Source organism: Pelodiscus sinensis, chromosome 2, assembly GCF_052426305.1.
Source record: "Pelodiscus sinensis isolate ZL-2025 chromosome 2, ASM5242630v1, whole genome shotgun sequence".
Classification (NCBI taxonomy): Eukaryota; Metazoa; Chordata; order Testudines; family Trionychidae; genus Pelodiscus; species Pelodiscus sinensis.
Genome location: NC_143053.1, coordinates 74,920,562 through 74,943,573, shown reverse-complemented (window position 1 = coordinate 74,943,573; position 23,012 = coordinate 74,920,562). Strand labels below are relative to the sequence as shown.

Genomic DNA, 23,012 nt, shown 5'->3' with positions numbered 1-23,012 from the left:
GGGTGCCCGTAGTCCCATGTAGGACTGTACTTAGGGCAGCTAGCCATCCCACCACCTCCACTGCTATGGGTGGACACACTTTTATTTTAAGCGTTATAATGATCAAAGCTAGTGTGTATACTTCCACCCACACTGACTATCACACCTCCAGTTCCAGACATACCGTAAGTGAAATCAGAATATGACTCATTGTGTTTAAATAAAGGGTTTTGTTACAAGGGTGGAGTGTATCCATTCTCATTCTTCTGAAAAGGTAATTTTACTTCTGTTAGCAATTTCCTGAAAAATCATTCTGAGCTTCTGAGTCATTGAAGTAAGAATTCTTCAGGGATATCCCTAGAAAATAAGCTTATGCTAAAGAAATGTCAGAGTAATACTGAAGAGGTCTGTGTACTTTGATTTTAATTTTAAATGCTTCCATGAAATCAGAGCAGTACATTACTGAAAAATTCTTACACTCTGCATTGTGATGTGTACAGTTCTCCTAATCCTGCCCAATTATTTAATGCATAGCAATATAGTGATGTGAAAACAGAAATTCAGAAGTCAGTACCTTTTTGGAAACCTCACTCTTCAGTAACACATGGAAAAGTTGCAATTTTAGATAAAAGAAGTGCCAGTATTAAACAAACAACCCTTTAAAACTTTCTACCAATAAAAACCATACAAATAAAAACCAGAGTATCAGGCAATCAAATCAGATCTCTGGTTTGGGCTCTTTATGAAAAGACTTAAGCATCCTTAACTGTTTGATGTTTTGTTTCTATTTTACTGCTAGTTATTAATTTAAAAGTATCAAGAGAGGGCACATAGTTATTCATACACTTCAGACATTTTATGTAAGCAGTGGTTTGCAAATGTTCTGGAGCAGGGCACACCCTGCACTGATCCCTCCTATCAAGGCAAAATATAGACCAAATGCATCCAGAATGTCTACTTGAAAATATGTTAAGAGCAAGATAATTTCCCTCTTGACACCTGTTTGTGATTTCTCCCAGTAAGTTGCAACCTCCAGGAGGAAAACCAGGGACCACTAGCCAGATGTTGTCTCAGTGACATCCATTCAGGGACAGTAATTATAGATAAACTTGTTCAACCAAAATGCAGAAAGTTTAAGGAAGCAAATTGTCATAATATAAGATTCTGTAGCTTCCATATTACATGTCTTTTATAGAATTTGTTCTCTCATTGTGTATAACTGCATTGGCACGAATGATAGTTACGCTGTCCTGTCAAATTTCAGAATTTACTCTATATGAATGTACATGAGCCAGGACAGTGAATCTGAAATCAGAGAGACTAATTCTCATCATCTAAATCTATCTTATCATTATATGATGTGATGTTTTGGTCAATTCATATGCTCAATTCATATGCTATTTCATATATAAACAATATATGCTAGATTTAAATTGCAGGATTATAGAAGTGGATTGATAAAGTATTTAGGAGTTTTGCATGTGCATTAGGTAAAGCATGGCTTAAATGTAAGACCTACACTAGGCTGATACCTATAAGATTTTAACTTAGCCGTACTAGGCATAGGCATAAGACTGCTCTACATGAGAGAGTGATCTAGGAATAACTGTATGCCAGCAAAGTCACATGATTATTTCATAAGATGTGCAAATAGGTAATGTTAGGAAAAACTAAATTGCAGTAGACTGCAATGTCTTGTCAAAAACCACTAGACACCTGGTTGTTAACATCTTTGCCTGTGTGACATTAGAGTATGTGTTGTGCATGGATGCTAATGAGAATAAAGGGATCTACAATCAACCTGTGAAAAATTGGAAACCCCCATATTCATTGGGTTTGGAAATGAAGATAAGGATGAGGGTTAACACTTTCATGTGTATGCATAAGGTGTTAGGTGTGGTCAGTATAAAAAAGTGTTCTATGGTTGGGTAAAAGTGGGATGGCCCCACAAGATATGCCAGCAGGAGCAACTCTCTAGTAATAGACATTCATTGAGAGGTCCACCAGACCCTAGAATATTGTTGAAGATGCAAGTATGAATACAGTTACAATTATTGCATAAGTTTTTATAAGATTTCTATATGCATGGCAGTTGTATTGTACTGCTAAAATTTGGAGTACAGATACGATTTTGTACATGAAATTGTGTCTGTGGTCATTATCCTTGGCTGTGTGTTCCTAAAGGTTCCAAAATTGAGAGATGCACCAGAGGCAATTTAACTTTTTTTAGCTTGAAACTGTAGCAACCAGAACCAAACTCATGGCAGTATAAATACATCATCACTACATTCATTTATATTTTACTTTTACCTACTCTATAAATGTTAAAGGTTTTAATATTTATAGTCTAATGTCATCTTGACTGACGTAACTTCCTTGTTGTTGAGATGAAAGCATTAGTTCAAGACAGCCAATGCTTTGGACGTATTTCTTGGAAGTCTTTAAATTAAGCAATACACTTTGGTGCAGGATTCTAGATACAAAATTTGTATCCACATCCATATCCACAAAAATGAGCTGCAGAGATCCACATCTGCATCCCTAGCATCCACATCCATAGACATGGATACCTGTCGATACAAAACAGATATCTGCAGGGCTCTTTGTATATTACTCAAGGTGGTAGATTTTTCACACCTCTGAGAAATTTATGTGGGTTGGTCTAATTTTATAATGTAGCTCAGTCCTGGGTCATGAGCAGAATAGCAATTTATGCACCTCAAAGATAACAGGTTTTGGCAAACCATCAGATTGAGAGAGAACTGAACTTCTTTCTACATTCAGAACACACCCCTGACACTTGAAATAATAACAGAAATTAAAAGAAAAACACTCAAAATGTTTAATTGTGAAGAAATATAAACATGATTTATGATTCTTAATTATTGGATTGATTCACCTAGGTAGCAAGTGGCTTCAACTCTTACTGATTTCAAAGGAAATTGTAGCACTTCTCAGGATATTTCTTTACACATACATGTGGCTTTATACTAACTTCACATTGACTTAAATAGGGCTACTTAAATAGTACTAGGGCTACTGGAAAAGCACAATCTCCCCTCCATGTTTCACCCACATTATAGCCTGTTGCAGAGACACTTTCTGCAAGGTGTGGAGATGCACTCAACCTGAGGATTTCTCACTCAGTTCTTAAGTTACACACACAAATGTTTACATTATTTTATTTAGTGATTATACTTAGGGAGATAGATTTTAGAAGGGCAGGCACTGGCCCTAAATTGTATTTGTCAATTCATCATGAGTTGTCATGATTGGATGTAGCCTCAGCAAATGGCCAGCTAGGCAACTAATACGGAAATGACTGCAAAATCTTATATTTGGACCTTGAGCTTCCTCTTGGCATAGGGTTACCAGGTAGACCCCATCAAAAAAACGGATACACTTGATCATGGGGGGGGGGGGAGGGGGGGAGTCCGGGGACTGCAGGGCTAGCCAGGAGGAAGGGGGGGCACAGGAAGCGGAGCTGGGGAGGGGCCGCAGGGCTGGCTGGGAGGAACAGTGGGGGAGGGCTGGGGAGGGTCAGGGGCCACAGGGCTGGACGGGACAAGGGAGGGCCTGGAGGAAGGAGGGCGGGAAGAGGAGCTGGTGGCGGGGGGAGAGGTGCAGCCACTGACCACAGCCGGAGTCCAAGGGGCCATGCCCCCGGCAGGCACTCCCTCGAGTTGCTAGTAAAAGCTGGGCGGGGGCGGGCCTGAGAGCCACTCCCCCCGCCCGGCTTCTGCATGAAGCCAGAGGCTCCCAGCTGAGAGGCGCGGCCGCAATTGGCCCTGGGAGCATCTGGTCACGTGCAGAAGCCGGGCAGAGGGAGTGGCTGGGGTCTCAGCCTCCCTCTCCCCCCCTCCGGCTTTTGCACGCGACCAGAGGCTCCTAGCGCCAATCGCGGCCCTGCCTCCAGTCGCTCCACCGCCCCTGCCAGGCTTCCGTCCTGCACCCAGCCGGGAATTCAGAAAATACTGGACATTGCGCATGTCCGGTATTTTCTGAATTTTTCTACCGGACAGACGGTGCAAATACCGGACTGTCCGGTAGAAAACCGGACACCTGGCAACCCTATCTTGGCACCATTGAATAAGTGGCATATGGAGCATAGATTTCACAGAGCTAAGTAAAATCTTATAAACACTCATGCGTATGACATTTTTACATGGCTAAGTTATGCTTCTGTCCTTGGCTAAAACACAGCAAAATCAAGCCCTCCATGTAGAAGGTTAAGGATATGTGCAAATGTTTAGCATTATAATAAAAAAATGTGACACACAAACGAAAAAAAGAATTTTTGTTTTTATGTTTGGAAAGTTCTGTAATCACATAAGACTTATTTTCATTATGCCACAAGCTTAATTTTTTTCTCATTGATACTTGTAAAATAAAGCAAATATGAAATATCTAAATTTCAGAAAAGTTGGACTTCTAGCTTGACTTGATTATTTTAGGCAAGCCTATAGGACTAAATCTTAGTTGAATAAAACTCAATAAGAATTTTGCCACTGAGATCTGTGGGACTGGATTCTGCCCCATAAAGTAGTCCTATTCTTCCCTTCAGACTGCTTCCTTCAAAAAAATGCCTGTGATATGGTTTCTGATAGTGTGTACTACTTGATACATTGACCAACCCTGATCCTGCAAACTTCCTTGCTCTGTACTGGTCAGTTCCCGAGCATGCTAGACCAGGAATGTTGAACCTGTAGCCTACTTTAACGCCATGGTCAGTGCCTCTCAAACATGGAAAAGAGTGCCATTTCCTGACTCAGTGCAGTACATACACGGTTCCAAACTTTTATTTAGATTTTCAGTCATTTATTCCTGTATTTAAAGTTTTAGTGGGGTTTTAATGTGTAGGGAGATATTCAGCTGTCTCTGTATTTACTAGTCAGGTATTGCAATTGCATTTTTGTTACCCTTTAGTAAGTGCATTAGTTGTTAGCCTCTTCTGACATCAGACTTCAGGTTCTTTGTATGGGTGCTCAATCTGAGTTTTATACACAATTTATCCAGTTCTGGTTGGCACAAATTAAACCAGATTTCACTGGCAGGATTTATATGGCAGGAAAGGCCACTCAGGAACAGGTCACTTTGGTTCTTAACTTGAGACAACATTCAAACCAATCTCACAATAGCACCCACTAAATAGTATGGGGAAAGAAAGCAAGGCTCTTGCAGAATCTGAAAGATGGACGGTAGTGGAAGAGAAGATAAACTACTCACTGGGGCTAGGTCTACACTGCAGTGGTAAGTCGGAAAAAGAAACAAAATTTGCGGTACGCAAATTGCGTATCTTTTTCCGCTTTACTATCGAAAGAGGCTTTTCCAAAATTTAGCACATCTACACGGTGCCAAATTTTGAGGAAAAAGTGCTCCTTCAACACATCCCTTATTCCTCGTAAAATAAGGTTTACAGGGATGGTGAAAGAGCACATCCGCTTTTTTGAAAATTTCCTTGGATGAGGCATTGCTTTTGCAGGATACCTCTGGTATCAGTCTAGATGTAGCCTGAGTGACCTGAGTCTGAAATCACCCCTGTCAAGGCTATTAACAGAGCCAAAAATATTCTAGGATGCAAAATCTAGGGGTTGTCAGAAAAGAAAGTTAAACTCTCCAATTTCCTTCTCAAAACTCAAATTTTCAGTTTCCAAAATCAAAATAATATCACTGTCTACAACAATTTAACTCAATTTTCTTTAATTTTCACATATCTAATGTTATATAACCTTTTGAAGACTTTTGATCAAAGATCAAAGATTTTGGGACAGTGAGATAAGTCTGGACAATATGGTGAAGTGAAGTGACGAGAAGGTCAGTGGTCGTCTTGATTTAATCTATTAACACCAGAAAAATACTCCTCTATCTTTAAATATGAAAAAAAAAGTTCTGTAAAGTGTCAATTTAAACATATGGAGCCATGTCTACAGCTGGGGTACAACAGTGCTGAAAATCTATCCTAAGGTTGCTGATCTGTGGAATGCTACCGTTCCGTATCTTGAAGCAGATTCTGCAACAATTTGAAAGAATGAATGTCACTGTTGGCAAGCCAGTAATAATGTAACCATGATTAAGGCAGATTTTGTCCTCTTTTCTTTCACATATCTTGTCAGACCTTTTAATCCGGAACTCTAATTGACTTCAATCTGAAGTTTTGCATCCAATAGAATACCTCTTAAATAAGATCCTACGCCCTCTTGAAATCTGTTTCTACCTAGACGACCATGTGCGGTGGATTTAAAACAAGAAGAGAAACTACATTATAACACTATTTTAAAACATCATTTCAAAGATACTTAAAACCCTAAAATTGCCAAATAGTTGAAAGGGAAGAATATGCGTGGACTGGATATCACTGATCATTCCCTATCTTGATCTTCACAAGTGACACTATGAAGCTATGGTAGTTTCCTGCAAATATTCTTGAAAAACCTTACTGTATTGTGTGCAAAGTTATGTATTAGAGGCTGTGTCCAGACTCCATGCCTCCGTCGACGGAGGCATGTAGATTAGCCAGATCGGAAGAGGGAAATGAAGCCGCGATTAAAATAATCGCGGCTTCATTTAAATTTAAATGGCTGCTCCGATCTGCCGATCAGCTGTTTGTCGGCAGATCGGGAGAGTCTGGACGCGATGCCCCGACAAAGAAGCCTTTCTTCATCGACACAGGTAAGCCTCGTGAAACCAGGTTTACCTGTGTCGATGAAGAAAGGCTTCTTTGTCGGGGCATCGCGTCCAGACTCTCCCGATCTGCCGACAAACAGCTGATCGGCAGATCGGGGCAGCCATTTAAATTTAAATGAAGCCGCGATTATTTTAATCGCGGCTTCATTTCCCTCTTCCGATCTGGCTAATCTACATGCCTCCGTCGACGGAGGCATGGAGTCTGGACACAGCCATAGTGGGCCAGGATTGTTTGTGACCTGGGAGATGTGATATGAGGCCTGGGAGTTCAAAGATATTTTGAAAATGTACCGGACGAGAATTGATTTCAGGACAGTGCTGGGCAAAATACGGCTCGGGATCCATCCTGCGGACCACCCTGCACGGACCCTCAGGCACACAGGTTTAAAGTTGCTGCGGGTTTAAAGCTCAGTCTGCACGTCTCTGCCCTGCACAGAGGGGGAGGCTATGTGTGATCTCCTAGCCCCGACCCCAATCCTCAGCTTCTATAGGCTGAAAACAACCAGCCAATAGGAATTGACACCAGCCAAACTCTCAGCTCCTATTGGCTGGAAACAACCAGCCAATAGGAGCTGAGAAAGTGGCCTGGGGTGCAGGTAGCACAAGGGTACGTCTAGACTACATGCCTCTGGCGACAGAGGCATGTAGATTAGGCTACCGGACATAGTAAAATGAAGCGGCGATTTAAATAATCGCCACTTCATTTAAATTTACATGGCTGCCACGCTGAGCCGACAAACAGCTGATCAGCTGTTTAACTGATCAGCTGTTTGTCGGCTCAGCGCGATAGTCTGGACGCTCCCCTGCCAAAATCAAAGGTATTTGTCGACCACCCAGGTATGCCTCCTGGGATGAGGTTTACCTGGGTGGTCGACAAATACCTTTGATGTCGGCACGGGAGCTTCCAGACTATCGCACTGAGCCGACAAACAGCTGATCAGCTGTTTGTCGGCTCAGCGCGGCAGCCATGTAAATTTAAATGAAGCAGCGATTATTTAAATCGCCGCTTCATTTTACTATGTCCAGTAGCCTAATCTACATGCCTCTGTCGCCAGAGGCATGTAGTCTAGACGTACCCCAAGCCTCTTTCCTTTCCTGAAGCTGAGAGCCATGGGGTGGGAAGAAGCCTGCAGTTTAAAGTGATTTGGGCCTGCAGCAGGCAGGGAGCGCAGCCTGCCTTGGGGATGCTGCAGGGCTTCTGGCTTAGATAAGCACCTTCCAGTCAAAGCCTGCCCTTGGCACCCCTGCCCCTCCCATACCCCAACTCCCTCCCCCACATCACCACCCAAACCCTCTGCAGTCTGCACCTCCATTTCCCTTCCTTCACCCAAACTCCCTCTCAGATCTCACACCCTCTTCTGCACCCAGTCCCTTACCCCCATGCACCCTTCTGCACCCAACCTCTATCCTAGACCCCGTATCTCCTCCACAGAAAAGTGTGACCCTTGACCACTTTCCAAAATCTTGGAATGACCCCCCCCCCTCAAAAGTTATTGTCCACTTTAGGATAATAAGTGGATTTCTTGAGAAACCTATGAATTAATTAAACCAAATCCCTCCCGCCTCTGCTTATGTAAAAAAATGCAGACTTTTGAAGGTTCACCTTGAGGAGCATGTCACTGTCTGCTCATAACCTATTTCCAGAGACAAGATAAAAGACTCAAACTATATAAAGAAAAGTTGAACTTTGTGGCCTGGGTTCTAGTTCTAAATCTCAGACAGTTATGAACTTGCCATAGAAAATTGTGAAGGTCAAGACTATAACAGGGTCAAAAAAGAACTAAATAAATTCATGAAGGATAGGTTCATCAACGGCTGTTAGCAAAGATGGTCAGGGGTGGTGTCCCTAGCCTCTGTTTGTCAGAAGCAGGGGAAGGCAACAGGGAGTGAATCAATGATTATCCGTTCTGTTCATTTTCTTTGAAGCATCTAGCATTGACCATTATCAGAAGACAGGATTCTGAGCTACATGGATCTTTAGTCTCACCCAATATGGCCTTTCTCATGTTCTCACGGACAACATCAGGTTGTGAGTTTTGGAGAATTGACATCTACCAATAGTCTGAGTTTGGAGATCGAGTGACCTCTGATAAGCTTTTTAGCATGTGTAGTTTCATTTATTGTTTTTAATATGTTTTCTCTGCAGTGCTTTTACCTTAAGAATAAATGTGTTTGCTTAGAAATAATTATGTGGTGGCTTGTAACTGTAAGCAATTATACTGTTCGTAGACTTCAGAATGAGAGCCAAGAAACTGGCCTGTTTAGCAGTCTGGCTTACTATCGCAGTGTAATGTGGGAGCTACCTTAAAAAAACAGGAAGGAGACCGATGGGGACTCAGCCCAAGAGAGGAATTGGGAATTTACAGTGGGTGCCTTGAAGGCACCATAGAGTGGGAATACAAGTGCACACGCTACAGACACATATGTTTGGAAAAAATATCGAATACATTTTAGATTATATTATATGGAGTTGAAGGCTATTACTTACTGTAAAGGTATCTAGGCAGAGAACTTTTCTAATTCATAAGTATAAATTAAGAAGTTATTTTGATATATCTTTGCCTTAAGACATTATCTGAAGCCTTTTTGATGCTTCTGTGTCAGGCCTGGGAAAAATATGGCCCGCAGGTCGGATCCAGCCTGCCAAGCCACCAGATCCTTCCCGCATACTCTGTGGAGAGCCCCAGACAAGCTTTCCACTTGCCTCGCCCCATTCATATGCCACTCAGAAACACAGCTGCGGGGCATTTTTTCTTTAAAAACTGTGAGTCCGGAGGGAAGGGAGAAAGCTTTAGGAGCTGCTCCAGCTCCCAGCACAAACCCATTGGCTAGTATCTGGCCAGAAACTGGCCAATGGGAGCTGCCTGTTTCCATAACAGGTAGCCACGAAGCACAAGAGGCTACAGAGCACATGGCTGCAGCCTGTGTGAGAGAGGGGCAGGCAGCAGTGTTCCCTCTAAGCCGCATGGCAGCACAGCTTCACAGGTGATTAATCAGCCTGGTCTAGTCTGAGGCTCAGGGCTCCATGCATGGAGCGGACTGACTGGGCAGGGCTGATTAATCACCTATGAAGCTGTGCTGCCTCACAGCTTAGAGGGAACACTGCCTGGCAGGGAGGCCGATTCAGGATCAGACTGTTGGCTGGTAAGTCTCCTGGCCAGACCCTGCCTCTGGGACTCCAGCCCCTCCCAATCCTTTGCCCCCCACTCCACATATCCAAATCCTCTGCCCTCATATCCCCTCCCAGATCGGCCCCCCAAGCCCTGCCCCAGATCACAGTCCCCTCCTGCCCTAGCTTACAACCCAAATCCCTCTACCCCCTTCTGTACCCTACTTCTTTGGGCTAGGAAACAATCCAACCCCCTACTAGGGTTGCCAAGTGTCCAGTTTTTAACCGAACAGTCCAGTATTTGAGCTTTCTGTTCGGGAAACAAATTGAGAAACTATAATTGAGTAAATAGAACTGTCCAGTATTTTCTCAATCAGATGTAATGTAGATTGTGATGTAATGTCAAGTGTGTCCAGTATTTTTTTTGAAACCATCTGGCAACCTTACCCCCTACACTTCAGTCCAGTGCCCCAGATCATAACTGCCTCCTTCACCCAAACTCCCTCCCTTACCTAAAGCTCCCTTCTGCACCCAACCTCCACCCCAGAACCTTGCACTTCCTCCATCAATATCATGGAAGAGTGTGGCCCTCAACCACTTTACAAATTCTTAGAGTGGCCCCCCATCAAAAATTATTGCCCACCCTTGTTCTATGTGATCCACAGCCTAACAGGGCAAAGGTACTCAATGAGACAGACAGAGAGAGGTTCACTCTAATGCTGCTGGCTTCAGCATTATAGGCCTGATATTACACCCATCTGAGTCAATGAAAGGCTCCCATTGACTGTTACACCAAGAGATGATCACTTATGCATAAAGAAGAGAGACTTAATGAAGTCTTGTATGCAAGGATCCTACTCATATTAAATTTTCTCATAAACTATTTATACGGTGAGTGAAATTATTAAAAGTACCTGAATGACTTGCAAATGTCAGTCTTTTGTTTTTGGTTTGAAGTTTGTTTTGGGTGTGGTTGTATGAGCTGTACCTTAATGCCACTATACTGATGCAGAAAGAATAATGTTGACTATATCATTTATTTGACAGATCTGTTTGAACTTTGGAAATGGAATTCACTTAGAGGTAGGTAATGGCTAAGAAATAAATACAATACCCCATCTGTATAAAAGGTTTTCTAAGCAAACAGTAAATAAGAGAAAAGTGTTTATAATTGGTATCTTGATGTAGACATAACACTCAAAAATAATGTAATATCACTTGTTTATTGCAGAAATATAAGTAAATAGGCTCAGTCCTAAACCTATCAAAACTAATGCTATTTTCCATTGGAAGAAAACTTCCCTAAAATATTAAGGTTGTGATGAATCAACTTTGAGGTTCTCTAAGTTAATGATGGTGACTATTAAGGTCAGATTCACCAGGGGGATTTAGATGCTGCACCTCTACCATCTTTTGTCCAGTTTTAGGCCTTAACAGAGCAATCCTGCTACACAAGCAAGATAATGGAGAAACTCCTAGTCTGAGAGTCCCTCTGAGGCTTAGGCATGAATAAGAAACCAAGCTGCTCAAGAGTGCAGAGTTACAGAGCTGCCTTCATGCTCAGCAATCAAAATTTAGACACCTCTGAGAGCTTAATATAGGAAACGTAGGTGTCTAGGGAATTTAAGCACTTACAGCAGGGTTGGATAAGATGTGGCCCCGGGGGCCAGATCTGGCCTACCTAACGGATTGCATCTGGCCGTTTTCTATTTAATATTCTATTTAATATCCTGCTGTCCGTGCCACCAAATTTCTAAATGGTAGATCAGGCAGCAGGATCCTATTTAAATGACTCACGGGTCTCAGTTGCAGCAATACTCCGACAGGAGCCACAGCCGCAAGCCCATTAAATAGCTGCAGCTACCTTGGGTGGCTGCAAAGCAATGCAGTAGCGGTGAGGCCGTGAGCCCTTTGCTGTGTTTTTAATTCAAAGCCTCCAGCCCTCTAGACAACTCTGAGGGTAGGTTAGTCCCCAGCCCTGCCCCTTCCAGAGATGAAGCTCGCCTGTGACCAGGTATCAAAATTGATTAAGTGTCCCCCTGTAAAAATTATTGCCCACCCCTGACTTACAGGAAGAGGCAGCAGCTAAGCAGTGGTTTTGTGAATTCCAGTGTTACCTGTATGTGGGATTTAGGCATCTAACTGCCACTTTAGGTATCTAAGATGCCAACATGATTCCTACCCCAAAGCTGAATCGCGATACTGAGAGCCACTGCACTGATTAAGCCAGGCCACAAGAGTGAACGGGTGGGTTTTCATGGGAATGAGAATAAGGTCATGGAAACAAGTAGTTTGCAAGTCTCTAGGTTTGACAAGATTATGGTGCAAGGTTGGATGACAAAGAGCCACTGGGAGGATGGATGTGGAAGCCTCTTGTTCTGAGGACGAGGGGGAAGGAGGGGCAAAAGAAAGAGGATCGAAGTAATTTACTGGTGGTGAGGGAGGTTCGAGGGGAAGGCAAACAGGGAAATACGAGAAGACTAAGACTACATAGATAATTTTTTCCTACTGTCTGATAGGCACCACTTTTATTCACACCCATTCTGGGAGATTTGATTAATCCCTAGTTGTCTCATAGTTTTAATTTATTCATTTATTTTATTTTAAACCTGGCCTTTAAACATTTCAAGTGAGTGTTTTAAAAGAAAAGACACATTTCTTTCTTAAATGGGGTTTTGAGAAAGAATCTGACCTTCACCATTAAAATTAACCATACATACTTTAAAAAAATATGTAGGGTAAAATCTGTGTGTAAATTTTAAACAGCCAGCTGGTTAAATTAACATTATATGCAGAAAGTTGCATTCAGAAGTTCTGGACACAGTAGTGTGCAACTGCATGAAGTATAAATGTTTCATGGCTAAAGTGTAATGTTGGAATTTAAATCTGTTTTTATAGGTTTTTAATCAAGGTGGCAAAATGGATCATCTGTCTAATCAGAATAGCAAAATCAGACAAAAGAGAGAATGGATTGTTCCACCTGCTACAGTTTCAGAAGAGGACGACAGTTTGAAAATTAATCCAATTGCTAGAGTAAGTCAGAGAACCACTGAAACACGGTACGATGGGAAGCATTATTGAAAATGTATTGCTGCATGTAATTATGGCTGGACCTACTCTAAGCACCCAAACTACTAAGAACACTCTCCAGTTCTTTCAGCATTGGCAATGGCCCCAATAATGGAATTTTGAGCATTAATATTTTGCAGGTTAGGCCAATGGTAATTGTCTTTACTATTCCTTACATTGGTGAAGAAAATCCTAATTTTGTATTTGTTCAACAATGAATAACATGTACTAAATAGTCTCAGTGGATAGCCATGCTATTCTGTAATTGAAAAAACTTAAAAAAGAACAAATGGTCCTGCAGCACCTTAGAGATTAATGGACACAAATCAGATATCCAAAATGGTAACACACAGAAACCTGTTGGGGAACATTTTAACCTGCCTGAGCACTCATTAATGGATCTAAAAGTGACTATATTATTACAAATCAATTTCAAAAAATCAGCTGGAAGGAGAAGCTGCATATATTACCTTCATCTGAAAATTTGACATCTTTAATCAAGGTCTGAACAAAGACCTTACTGTAATGGGCTGCTACATTGAACACCCTAATGACATTACAAGTTAAGTATGGGCACTTACAGCCCACTCTCTTAGCCTCAGTTAACATGGACACTCTAATTGACCTTTTTTCCCCCTTCACTTTCCCTCCCTGGCCCCTTTTTTCCTGCTATTTGCAACTTGCTCCATTTATCTGAAGAAGTGCGTTGTGTCCACAAAAGCTCATGATACCATGTACATTTTTGTTAGTCTCTCGGGTGTTTCAGGACTATTTGTAATTTAAGTTTTTTCATGCACTGAATAGAACAAATTAATAGTTGCTTAAGGTTCTATACAACACACAAACAACTTTCTTTGTGCAGTACTGAGTATATGTATTTTATAGTGCTTGTTTATATGAGAAAAATGTCAGTGGGCTCTGTTTAATGTTGGCTGGCCTCAATTTTTACCCATTTTTTTCTTCTTTTAGTTTGTGATGTTTATACTCTGGTTACCCATAAAAACTATGTAAAGAAAGTTAATGTTAAGCAAAGTTGCCTGTGCGACCTTAGTTTGTCCTTTCTGAGTGTATGCATTATAATAATATTTAATCGTAGCCTTAATGCTCTTATAACATAGTTATAATTTCATGTAATTTCCTAGTTTTTTTTTTTTAAGAAAGAGAAATTCTATCATGTGGTGGTATAATGACCACCACATGGTCCATCAGGTGGTTTGGACTCTTTAGATCCACTGCTCACTTCTGAGGCAGTTGAATTCATGGAGTAACAGACAGCAGTAATAGTTTTTCATTCTCGGTGTGGATCAGAACTACAAGGGAATTAAATGCTTATTTGACAGTGGTGTTCACAAATACTTGCTGACAGCAGAGAACTGGTGAGATTCCTCAATCTTAGATTCAATTTTGGTCTCTGGAAGGAGATGTGCTGTGGTGAATGTGGTCTCTTCTTCTCCGCCCTACCCCCATTTTGTCCTGTCTAGTCAAACTTTTATGTCTCATTCCCACCCCAATCCTGTCCTTACCCCAGTCTTCACTTAAATCAGGTTTCACATCCAGGTATTTCTTGCTCAGTCACTTTGGTCTCCCACTCCTACTCCCACCCTATCTAATTCTCAGTCTCCAGCTCTCCTCCCAGTTTGCCCAACACAGGCACAGACCTTCCCAGTTTTTCATCCGAGTTTAGTGTTCCTCCCTCCCCAGCTGGCTTCTAGTCATCCCAGTCTCCTTGACCATCAGTCTCAGTCCCTCCACCTCCTGCTTCTGCACCTTCACTCCTTGACCCCAGGCTCCCTGCCCAGACAGTCCATAATCTCTCCTTCCCCCACAACTCCTAGTCAGAGTTTCATTCCCTCAGCCAGGTCAATCTCATCAGTTCCTTGTTTAGACCGCCTACATTCTAGGGATGTGAACAATTAGTCGACTATTCAACACGCTAGTCGACTAGTAACTCCCCACATCCTTGCTGCCTCTATCAGGAGCAAGGGGGGTAAGAAAAGGGGGTGCTTCAAAGCGGCAACGCTGTGTGGAGCCCAGGGTCAGAGGCTTGACTCCCCCACTGGCCCTGTGCTCCCTGCTATGCTTTTGCCTTTGAAGTGTAGCAACAGCTCTGAGGCTGTTGCTGCACTTCAAAGGCAGAGGTGCCCTTGTCAGTTAATCGAATAATCAATGCACTTTGCATCCACTATTTGATTAGTCAGTTAATTGAAATTTAACATCCCTACTCCATTCCCTTCCCACTCGTTTGGCTCTTGTCCCCTCTGCATTTGAGAGAGGTGGCTTCCTCCAATAGGGAATGGTCCTTGAAATCATAGGAAAGCTTGGCTCTCTTCTCTCAGTTACAGTGTCTGACATGATCCCAGGCCATAGTATGAATTATAAGTGAAGTCTGACTTAGTCCTTTTAGCATTGGGCTACTAGCGTATGCTCAGTCATTCTATTGTGGTGGCACATGGTAATGCTCCACTGTACACAGCCTTACTGGCTGGAGAGCGCAGGGAAGCAGGCATGCTCTTGCTCCCTGACAAGAACAGGAAGGGGAAGAGAAACTGTCCTTTGCATAAATTTTCTTTTTATTTAAAAAAAAACTTAATTGAGTTAATGGCCCAAGCAACACAGGGTAAATGGGCTAGTAATGACATAAAACAAGTGTTTTAGGGCTATATGGTGTGTTGTAGGTGTAGCTTTGGGAGGGACTGTATCTTAGTGAGCCTCCAGACGCACAGCAATATGTACCAAATTGCTACATTCCTAATGATAGTACAGTGCATTCATTATACCATGCCCATTTAACTCTTAAGGGCCACAACAGAGTAGGGTGGGAAGCCGATTCTCCTTTTTCACACCCCTTTTGGAGTTGTTTGGTAGGAAGCAATAGTACCTGCACTCCATTCTTGCACAGGACATGTAAGGTTCCAGCTCCTTGTATCCTTCGCTACTACTTTGAACCCAAACAAGGGCCATGCAAAAGCTGGCCCTTAATTTTTATTTATTTAATTAGTTATAGTAAAAATATGAATAACATATTTTCCTGCTCATTTTAGCTACCCTTCCAAAAAAATAAAGAGAATACACCATAGCTTCCTCTACATAATTAGGGCACATACTACTACATATAAATAAATATCTTGCTTGTTGTTCATAGTATGTTTCTATACATTTTTAAGGAACTTTCATTTACTGAATGCAATTAATTCTATTGTGTTCCTGTTAGATAAGTTCTGATCATGCAAGTGATCCAGGGGTGACAATTACTTACCTAATCTCTGGCCAAGGAGTGACAGAACCACCTTATAAATTGTTTATCATCAATGGAAAAACTGGAGAACTGAACATAACAAGAAAAGTTGACCGAGAACAACATTCAATGTTCTATGTAAGTTGAATTTGTGAGTATAACTTTCTCTTTTTTTCTCTATATGCTCTCCCTTTAACATTTCAAATGAATTGCATCTGTTTGTTTGAATGTCTCCTGACTTCTTCTCTAATGCAAAACATTAAGTATTAAGAATTTCTATCAGTTTGAATATTCCTATTTTTATGTTTATTTGTCTATTTCAGCTTAAAGCTTATGCACTTGATCAGAATGGAAAAAATATGGAAAAGCCACTAGACCTGAGAATTAAAGTTAACGATATAAATGACAATTACCCCATATTTTCAGAGGAAGTTTTTTTTGGCTCTGTTGAAGAGTTAAGTGAAACAGGTAAAATACTAGAATGGTTCTATATGATCACTTAATCCCTTCTGTCCTTACTTTTTTATACCAGTCCTGTATGGTATTGTTTTCACCACTTTCTAACAAGAGCAATGATATCTGCTATATTTGATTTTACTTATTCTCTCAGGAAAAAGATTTTGAAAATAAAGACACTGACTTTTTCAGTGACAGCTAACGTTGCATCAGGACACACTCCACCAATTTAAAACCTGAAAAGCGTGGAAATAATTTATCACCTAAGCTCTCCAGCTAAAACCCCTCCAGTGCATCACTGACAATCCACAGCCTATTCTGGAAAATGTTCCCTCACTCTCACAAACCTTGGGAGACAGGCCAGTCCTCTAATACAGATGGTCCCTCCAATCTGAAGCAAATACTTACCAGCAGCCATACATCACATACCTCAGATACACTTACCCAAGAATCTACCCCTGCAACAGATTCCATTGCCAACTCTGTCCACATATCTATACTAGGGATGTCAACATATACAGGTGACCCCCTGCACTTACGACCTAATTGGTTCTTGGAGAACGGTCGTAAGTCGGGCCGTCTTAACTCGAACCCTTATTGCCCATATAGGCAATGTTATGAACAGGGGTTCCCTTCCTGGCCAGTTTTGCTTCCTGTGAGTTGTAGTCTCCTGGAGCCAGGGGGCTCTGCTGCGCAGTAGGTGGCCCCATGGCACAGCACGAATGGCGCCATGAGCTGGCCAGCTGGGGGCTGGGCAAGGCAGTAGGTGGCCCCCCAGCCTGGTGCAAATGGTGTTTTCAGCTGGCTGGTAGGTGGCCCCACAGCTTCTGGAGCAGGACGGCCGTAAATGTGAGGGGTTACAGGTCAGGCAGTCACAAATTGGGGGTTGCCTATAGTTGACTTCATCATTAACTGTTAAGCCTGGACTTATTAGTTAATCTTGTTGACTACATGCCTTCCCCACTCCTCACTGCCTCTGTATCAGAGGTGGAGGAGAGTGGCAGCTGGTGCCCATGAGGTGCTGGCTTTAAGCAGGCTCCTCACGAGCACCAGATCCGCCTGTCCCCCCCCAATCCCTGCGCTGCTGCCTCTGATAGCCCCTAAATGGCGCCATAAGTTGGTCAGCTGGGGGCTGGGCCAGGCAGTAGGTGGCTCCACAGCATGGCGCGAACGATGCCATGTCCCAGCTGGGGGCTGGGCTGGGTGGTCACAAGTTGGGGGTCGCCTGTAGTTATGTGCCGACACATGTGGGCAGTCAGCTTTCAAGCTGGCTCCCAGCATATGCCAGGTCTGACGATACGCCTACCCCTTCCCCCACTCCCAGAGCCTCTTACAGAGGCAGTGAGATGAGGCAGGCAGAAGCCAGTGCTGGGGGGAGCCAGCTTAAAAGCCAGTTCCCCCCAGCATCAGCTCCATGTTGCTGCCTGCCCTCTCCCTCCTGTGCTGCCTCTATGAGAGGCAGGAGCACGGGGATGGAGGAGCAGGGGAGGCTGCCGCAAAGCAGCCTCTGTCCACAGCAGTCCCTGTCCACGGGGGTCCCAGCTCTCCGCAGACAGGGGCTGCTGCTGTGGACCAGCCTCTGTCCACAGGGTGCTCGGATCCCCATGGCCGGGGGCTGCTGCCATTCCATGCTGCTGCCTCTGTAAAAGAGGCAGCAGTATGGGGCAACAGACAGCCAGTTTGAGTGGGGAGCTGGTTTTTAAACTGGATCCACTGGTGACTGGCTCCCGCCTGCCACCCCGCACTGCTGCCTCTGATACATAGGCAGCAGAGCAGAGTGGCAGGGGGCTCCCCGGGAAGCCCACTCCTGAGGACTATTGAATAGTCATATAACCACTAAGATTTCATGTGGTTACACGGCTATTCTATTACACGATATCTAGCATCCCTAATCTATACAAGTGACAGCATCACAGGACCTAACCACATAAATCACAATATCAGGGTGTTATCCACCTGCACATCTGCTAATGTGATTATGTGCCAGCAAAGCCCCTTTGCCCTGTATGTTGACCAGATCATACAGTTGCTGTGCCAAAGGATAAACAGATACAAATCAGAGATTTAGAAAGGTAACATACAAAAAACAGTGGGAGAACACTTTAACCTCCTTGGATACTCAGTAATGGATTTAAAAGTAGCCATCCTTCTATTAAAAAAAAAAAAACCTTCAAAACTAGACTACAAAGAAAAACATCGGAGTCAGGTCACCAGGCCTGAGAGCAGATGATGTAAAAGGACATTTTGTTTGTTTTCTGTTTGTATTAAATTATACCTGTGAAGTTTCCAACATATTTTTAACTTTTAGTTAAAGAACATCCATATTAGTCCACTTGTCTTTGCTGTTACACTGAGGTTATAGTATTTATATCCAAGATATGCATTTGTTTGCTTGTGCAAACTATCTAATGAAATATTAGTGTTAAATTGACATTTCTTCAACTCTTATTAAAAAATAATTAGAAGTAAGACACAAAAAAGTTCAGTCGGCCTGAAAACTTTCCATCATTTTATAAATGATACTTTCCAGTATATGACAGAGCAATGTAAATCAATATATATGTATGTATTTTAATTCTCAGCCACATTTGTGATGAGGATAAATGCAACAGATGCAGATGAACCGAACAATCTAAATTCAAAAATTGCTTTCAAGATTCTTTCTGAAAAGCCTTATGAGCCTTCTGCATTCCATATTAAAAAAAACACGGGTGAGATTATAACAGCAACGTTTAACCTTGACAGAGAGGTAAACTATACTCTTATATTGGCTCTTTCCCAGAGTTTTTACAACACTGTTTCAGTCTTCCTAGCTCATTGCTGCTTCGTCCTGCTCAATAGGTGAGGGCTGGATACACAATTCTGCCGTTCCCCCAATCTCATTCTGCATGCCTGGCTCCCTGCCTTGAGAATGGAAGGTATAGGCCTTTCCTAGAACTGCTGGCTTTCTCCCTTTGTGTCTGCTCTGCTGTGCTGGCTGGTGCTTTTTGTTCCAGTTAAGAATTAAGGCCTTGCTCACAAAGTTGTCCTAAATTGCACCAGAGGGAAGTAGTGGCCTGGTGATAGCTTGTCTGCCCACCACTACATTGGTGCTTACAGTGTAAGTAGTAAGCACTGGGGAGTAATAAGAGCTTGTCTTTTCCTACAGTGTGAGCTAGGGTGACCAGATGCCCCAGTTGTATAGGGATAGTTGCAATGTTTGGGGCTTATTTCTTTTGTCGGTGCCTATTTACACACACACACACACACACACACACACGGTCTTGATTATTTACACACACACACGCACGGTCTTGATTATTTACACACACACACACACACACACACACACACACACACACACACGCGGTCTTGATTATTCACTCTTTCTGTTTGGTCACTCCTGTGAACAAACTGCAAAGCTCATAATCTGGTTCTGTAAGAGTAGTCCTAGATTTTATGGGTGTATATTGCAAATTAAGACCTGAATTGCCACAGGCAGATTTCTATAACCCCCTGTTCAAAGCTGCATATTAAGTGTTATCAACAACTTTTTTGAACCTATTAACTTACATATGTAATGCTTTGTATTCTTATTGTCCAATAGATGGTGCTCCTTCCATTAGCCATCTACGTGTATACAAACTACTGCCATTAGAGAGCACCCTCCTAACAAACAGATTAGCATTCTGGCAGTGGGAGGACATGGCAGGAAAGTTTTCATTTCTTACCTTTACAGCAGGCCTAGCTTTATCCAGCCAGTACTATCAGTCTGTCATTTGTCATGGAGAATAGTGTCAAGAAGTTCACTAAAAACTGAAGGGAAATAACTGAACTATTAGTATAAAACTTTGCTAATTATGTTTGTTATGTGCATGTGTAATAATCTAATAATAATTATTTTATGAAATATAGCATTCACAATAAATTTCTCTTTCCTCCAGCTGTGGCGTAACCATTTTCTAGCCCACAATTAAAGGACAGTGATAAAATTCCCAAAGCCCTTTGTGCTGGGGTGGTTGTTTTTGTCTCTTTTATGTTTCTCTAATTCTTTCTACCCTCCATTTACTAAGTTCTTTGGGAAAATGCTAAATACTTTCCTGAGCTTAGGACTCTGGTACAACAACTTAGCTGTCAGGAAGGTTATGATAATTGAAATTGAATATAATGAAACATACTGCCATAGCCAGCCATTTCATATCACAGAAATATACAGAAAACGTACTGGAGCAAAAAATGTTTTACGTGATTTTGCAATTTGTTTTTACATAGATTTAAACATTTATCTTTGAATGTGACACAGGAACAAAGTAACTACATTTTGACTGTAGAAGCCAGGGACAGAAATGGAGACAGAAATGGGCTAGCTAAAACCTGTACTGTAAAAATCAAGATTTTGGATGTCAATGATAATCTGCCCATTCTTGAAAGGGAGACAGTAAGTTTGTTTTTGTTTTTGTTTTTGTTTTGTTTTGTTTTGGTTGGTTGGTTGGTTGATTGTTTGAGAGAGACTGTGTGCTTCTGTGTCTGGTAGTAACATGTAATTTACTATCACATGATACACAGAGGATATATTCTGCCATAATGAAATCAGATAGACTTAACATTTTAATAAGGATATATTGTTTAATTGCAGTATGAAGGCAGTGTCGAGGAAAATAGAGCAAATGTGGAAATTATACGAATGAAAGCATTTGACAAAGATGAAATATTCTCTGATAATTGGCTGGCAAACTTTTCAATTGTCTCTGGGAATGAAGGAGGTTATTTCCATATAGAGACAGATACTCAAACAAATGAAGGAGTTTTGACTCTTGTGAAGGTAAGTGGATAATGAGAATCGGTTTCTTTAATCAAAGGAGACTTATTAAATATTAGAATAAATTACATAGGCTATTAATTTAAATTAAAACTGTTTGCATTCTATCAGCATGTGAATAGCAAATAATACACAGATGTAATACGCCTCTCAGGTGTAGTGAGTAACTGTTTTTACATACAGAAGAAAACATGTTCCCCTTCACTTTAGTAAATCATTTTGAGCAGTGATACTCAGACTGAGGTTTGCAAGACACAAGTGGCCCTTTTAATTAGTCTCCCATGCTCTTTGCCATAAGTGATGGTAAAACACTGTATGATCCAGTTATTAACCAGTCTAAGTTTACTAACCAATCAGGATGCTTTTGCTGTGTTGTTTTCTAATTAAGTTAATTTGTACAAATTTTTCCCCTGTCATAATGTTTAAATATGTATAGTAGTATAGTAAATTAAACACTGAATTCACATGACTCTGGCTCTTTAGGTTAATGTTGGCCAGTAATTTGACTACTGAACCACTGAGGTCTGAGTCTCACTGATTTGGAGCCTGATTTTGCAGACTGTTGAGTATCCTTATTCCCCTCAAGTCAACATGAGTTGGGGATGCACAGTAACACTCAGCATATCAAGTAACTCTCGGTGCTTCAGTTTCCTTTTCTTTAGCTTCTGAATACAATGCTTATAACGTGGATTTATAAAGTGATTTAAGCCCTACAGATGAAAAGCATTTTCAGTGTTAAATATGATAATGATGAGAGGGCAAAAACTAAAATATACAAAAGCATTCTACTTCTTCTTTCCAATTGTGACTCCTGGAGTAAGATCCTTTCCCTATGGCCAGGAGATACTGTTCTTTCCAAAGTCAGCAGCATGAAGCTCTTACCTTGAATTTATCCATACAAATAGCTAGATATTATATTCTTCTTCTATACACTATTTCTATACACTATTTAATACAGGACATTATATATTGAAAGGAGACTTGACAAGTTAAGTCATACTTCTTTTTCTGGTGCTGTCATTCTGGGACCTTTAGCTAGCCTTAATTTATTCATTTTTAATAAAGAAAATGTGTAAAGTCTGAACATTTAAATATTAACTGGGTGTCCAATTCTGTGTTTACTTTTTGAATAAAGTTTAAGGTTTCTTTATGCTTTTTGTAGGAGCTCAATTATGAGGAAATTCAAAGCATGAGCTTGGGCATTGTTGTTACAAATAAAGCAGCATTTCACAAGTCAATTCAGAATAGCTACAAAGCAAAATCGATTCCAGTCACAGTTAAGGTGAAAAATGTGCTAGAAGGCCCTGTATTCAAACCCCACACAATGGTGATTAAGACAAGTGAGATTATAAAGATAAACCAAATTATTGGGACATTTCAAGCCTATGATGAAGACTCTTCAAAAGTAGCAGAAAATGTCAAGTAAGCATAATATTTTTAATAATTATCAGTGTTACTATTTATAGACTGTCATGCTAAATCTTTGTATGAAACAAGCATTACATTGAAATTATTTCTTAGTCATGCTGTTTGATAGATGTCTAATTACAGTATAAATGAGATGGGCATTGTATATGGTCTTATGTAGAGTGTATGGACTTGAAAAAAAAATTGTTTTTGTATTAGTTCATATGATGAGAAGTGCATCTCCCTATAGAAACAATCTGTATTAAGGTGTCCAT

General features: G+C 41.5%; 1 protein-coding gene across 1 annotated transcript in view; it reads left to right on the top strand.

Annotated features, from left to right (window-relative positions):
• DSG2 (desmoglein 2) overlaps nt 1-23,012 on the top strand; it is a 43,990-nt gene that overhangs the window by 5,430 nt on the left and 15,548 nt on the right. The window contains exons 2-9 of the mRNA XM_025180007.3: nt 10,820-10,855; nt 12,671-12,805; nt 16,053-16,214; nt 16,400-16,544; nt 19,115-19,281; nt 20,815-20,949; nt 21,148-21,333; nt 22,493-22,752. Of these exons, the coding sequence (XP_025035792.3) occupies nt 10,820-10,855; nt 12,671-12,805; nt 16,053-16,214; nt 16,400-16,544; nt 19,115-19,281; nt 20,815-20,949; nt 21,148-21,333; nt 22,493-22,752 (1,226 nt within the window). The remainder of the gene's footprint in view (nt 1-10,819; nt 10,856-12,670; nt 12,806-16,052; nt 16,215-16,399; nt 16,545-19,114; nt 19,282-20,814; nt 20,950-21,147; nt 21,334-22,492; nt 22,753-23,012) is intronic.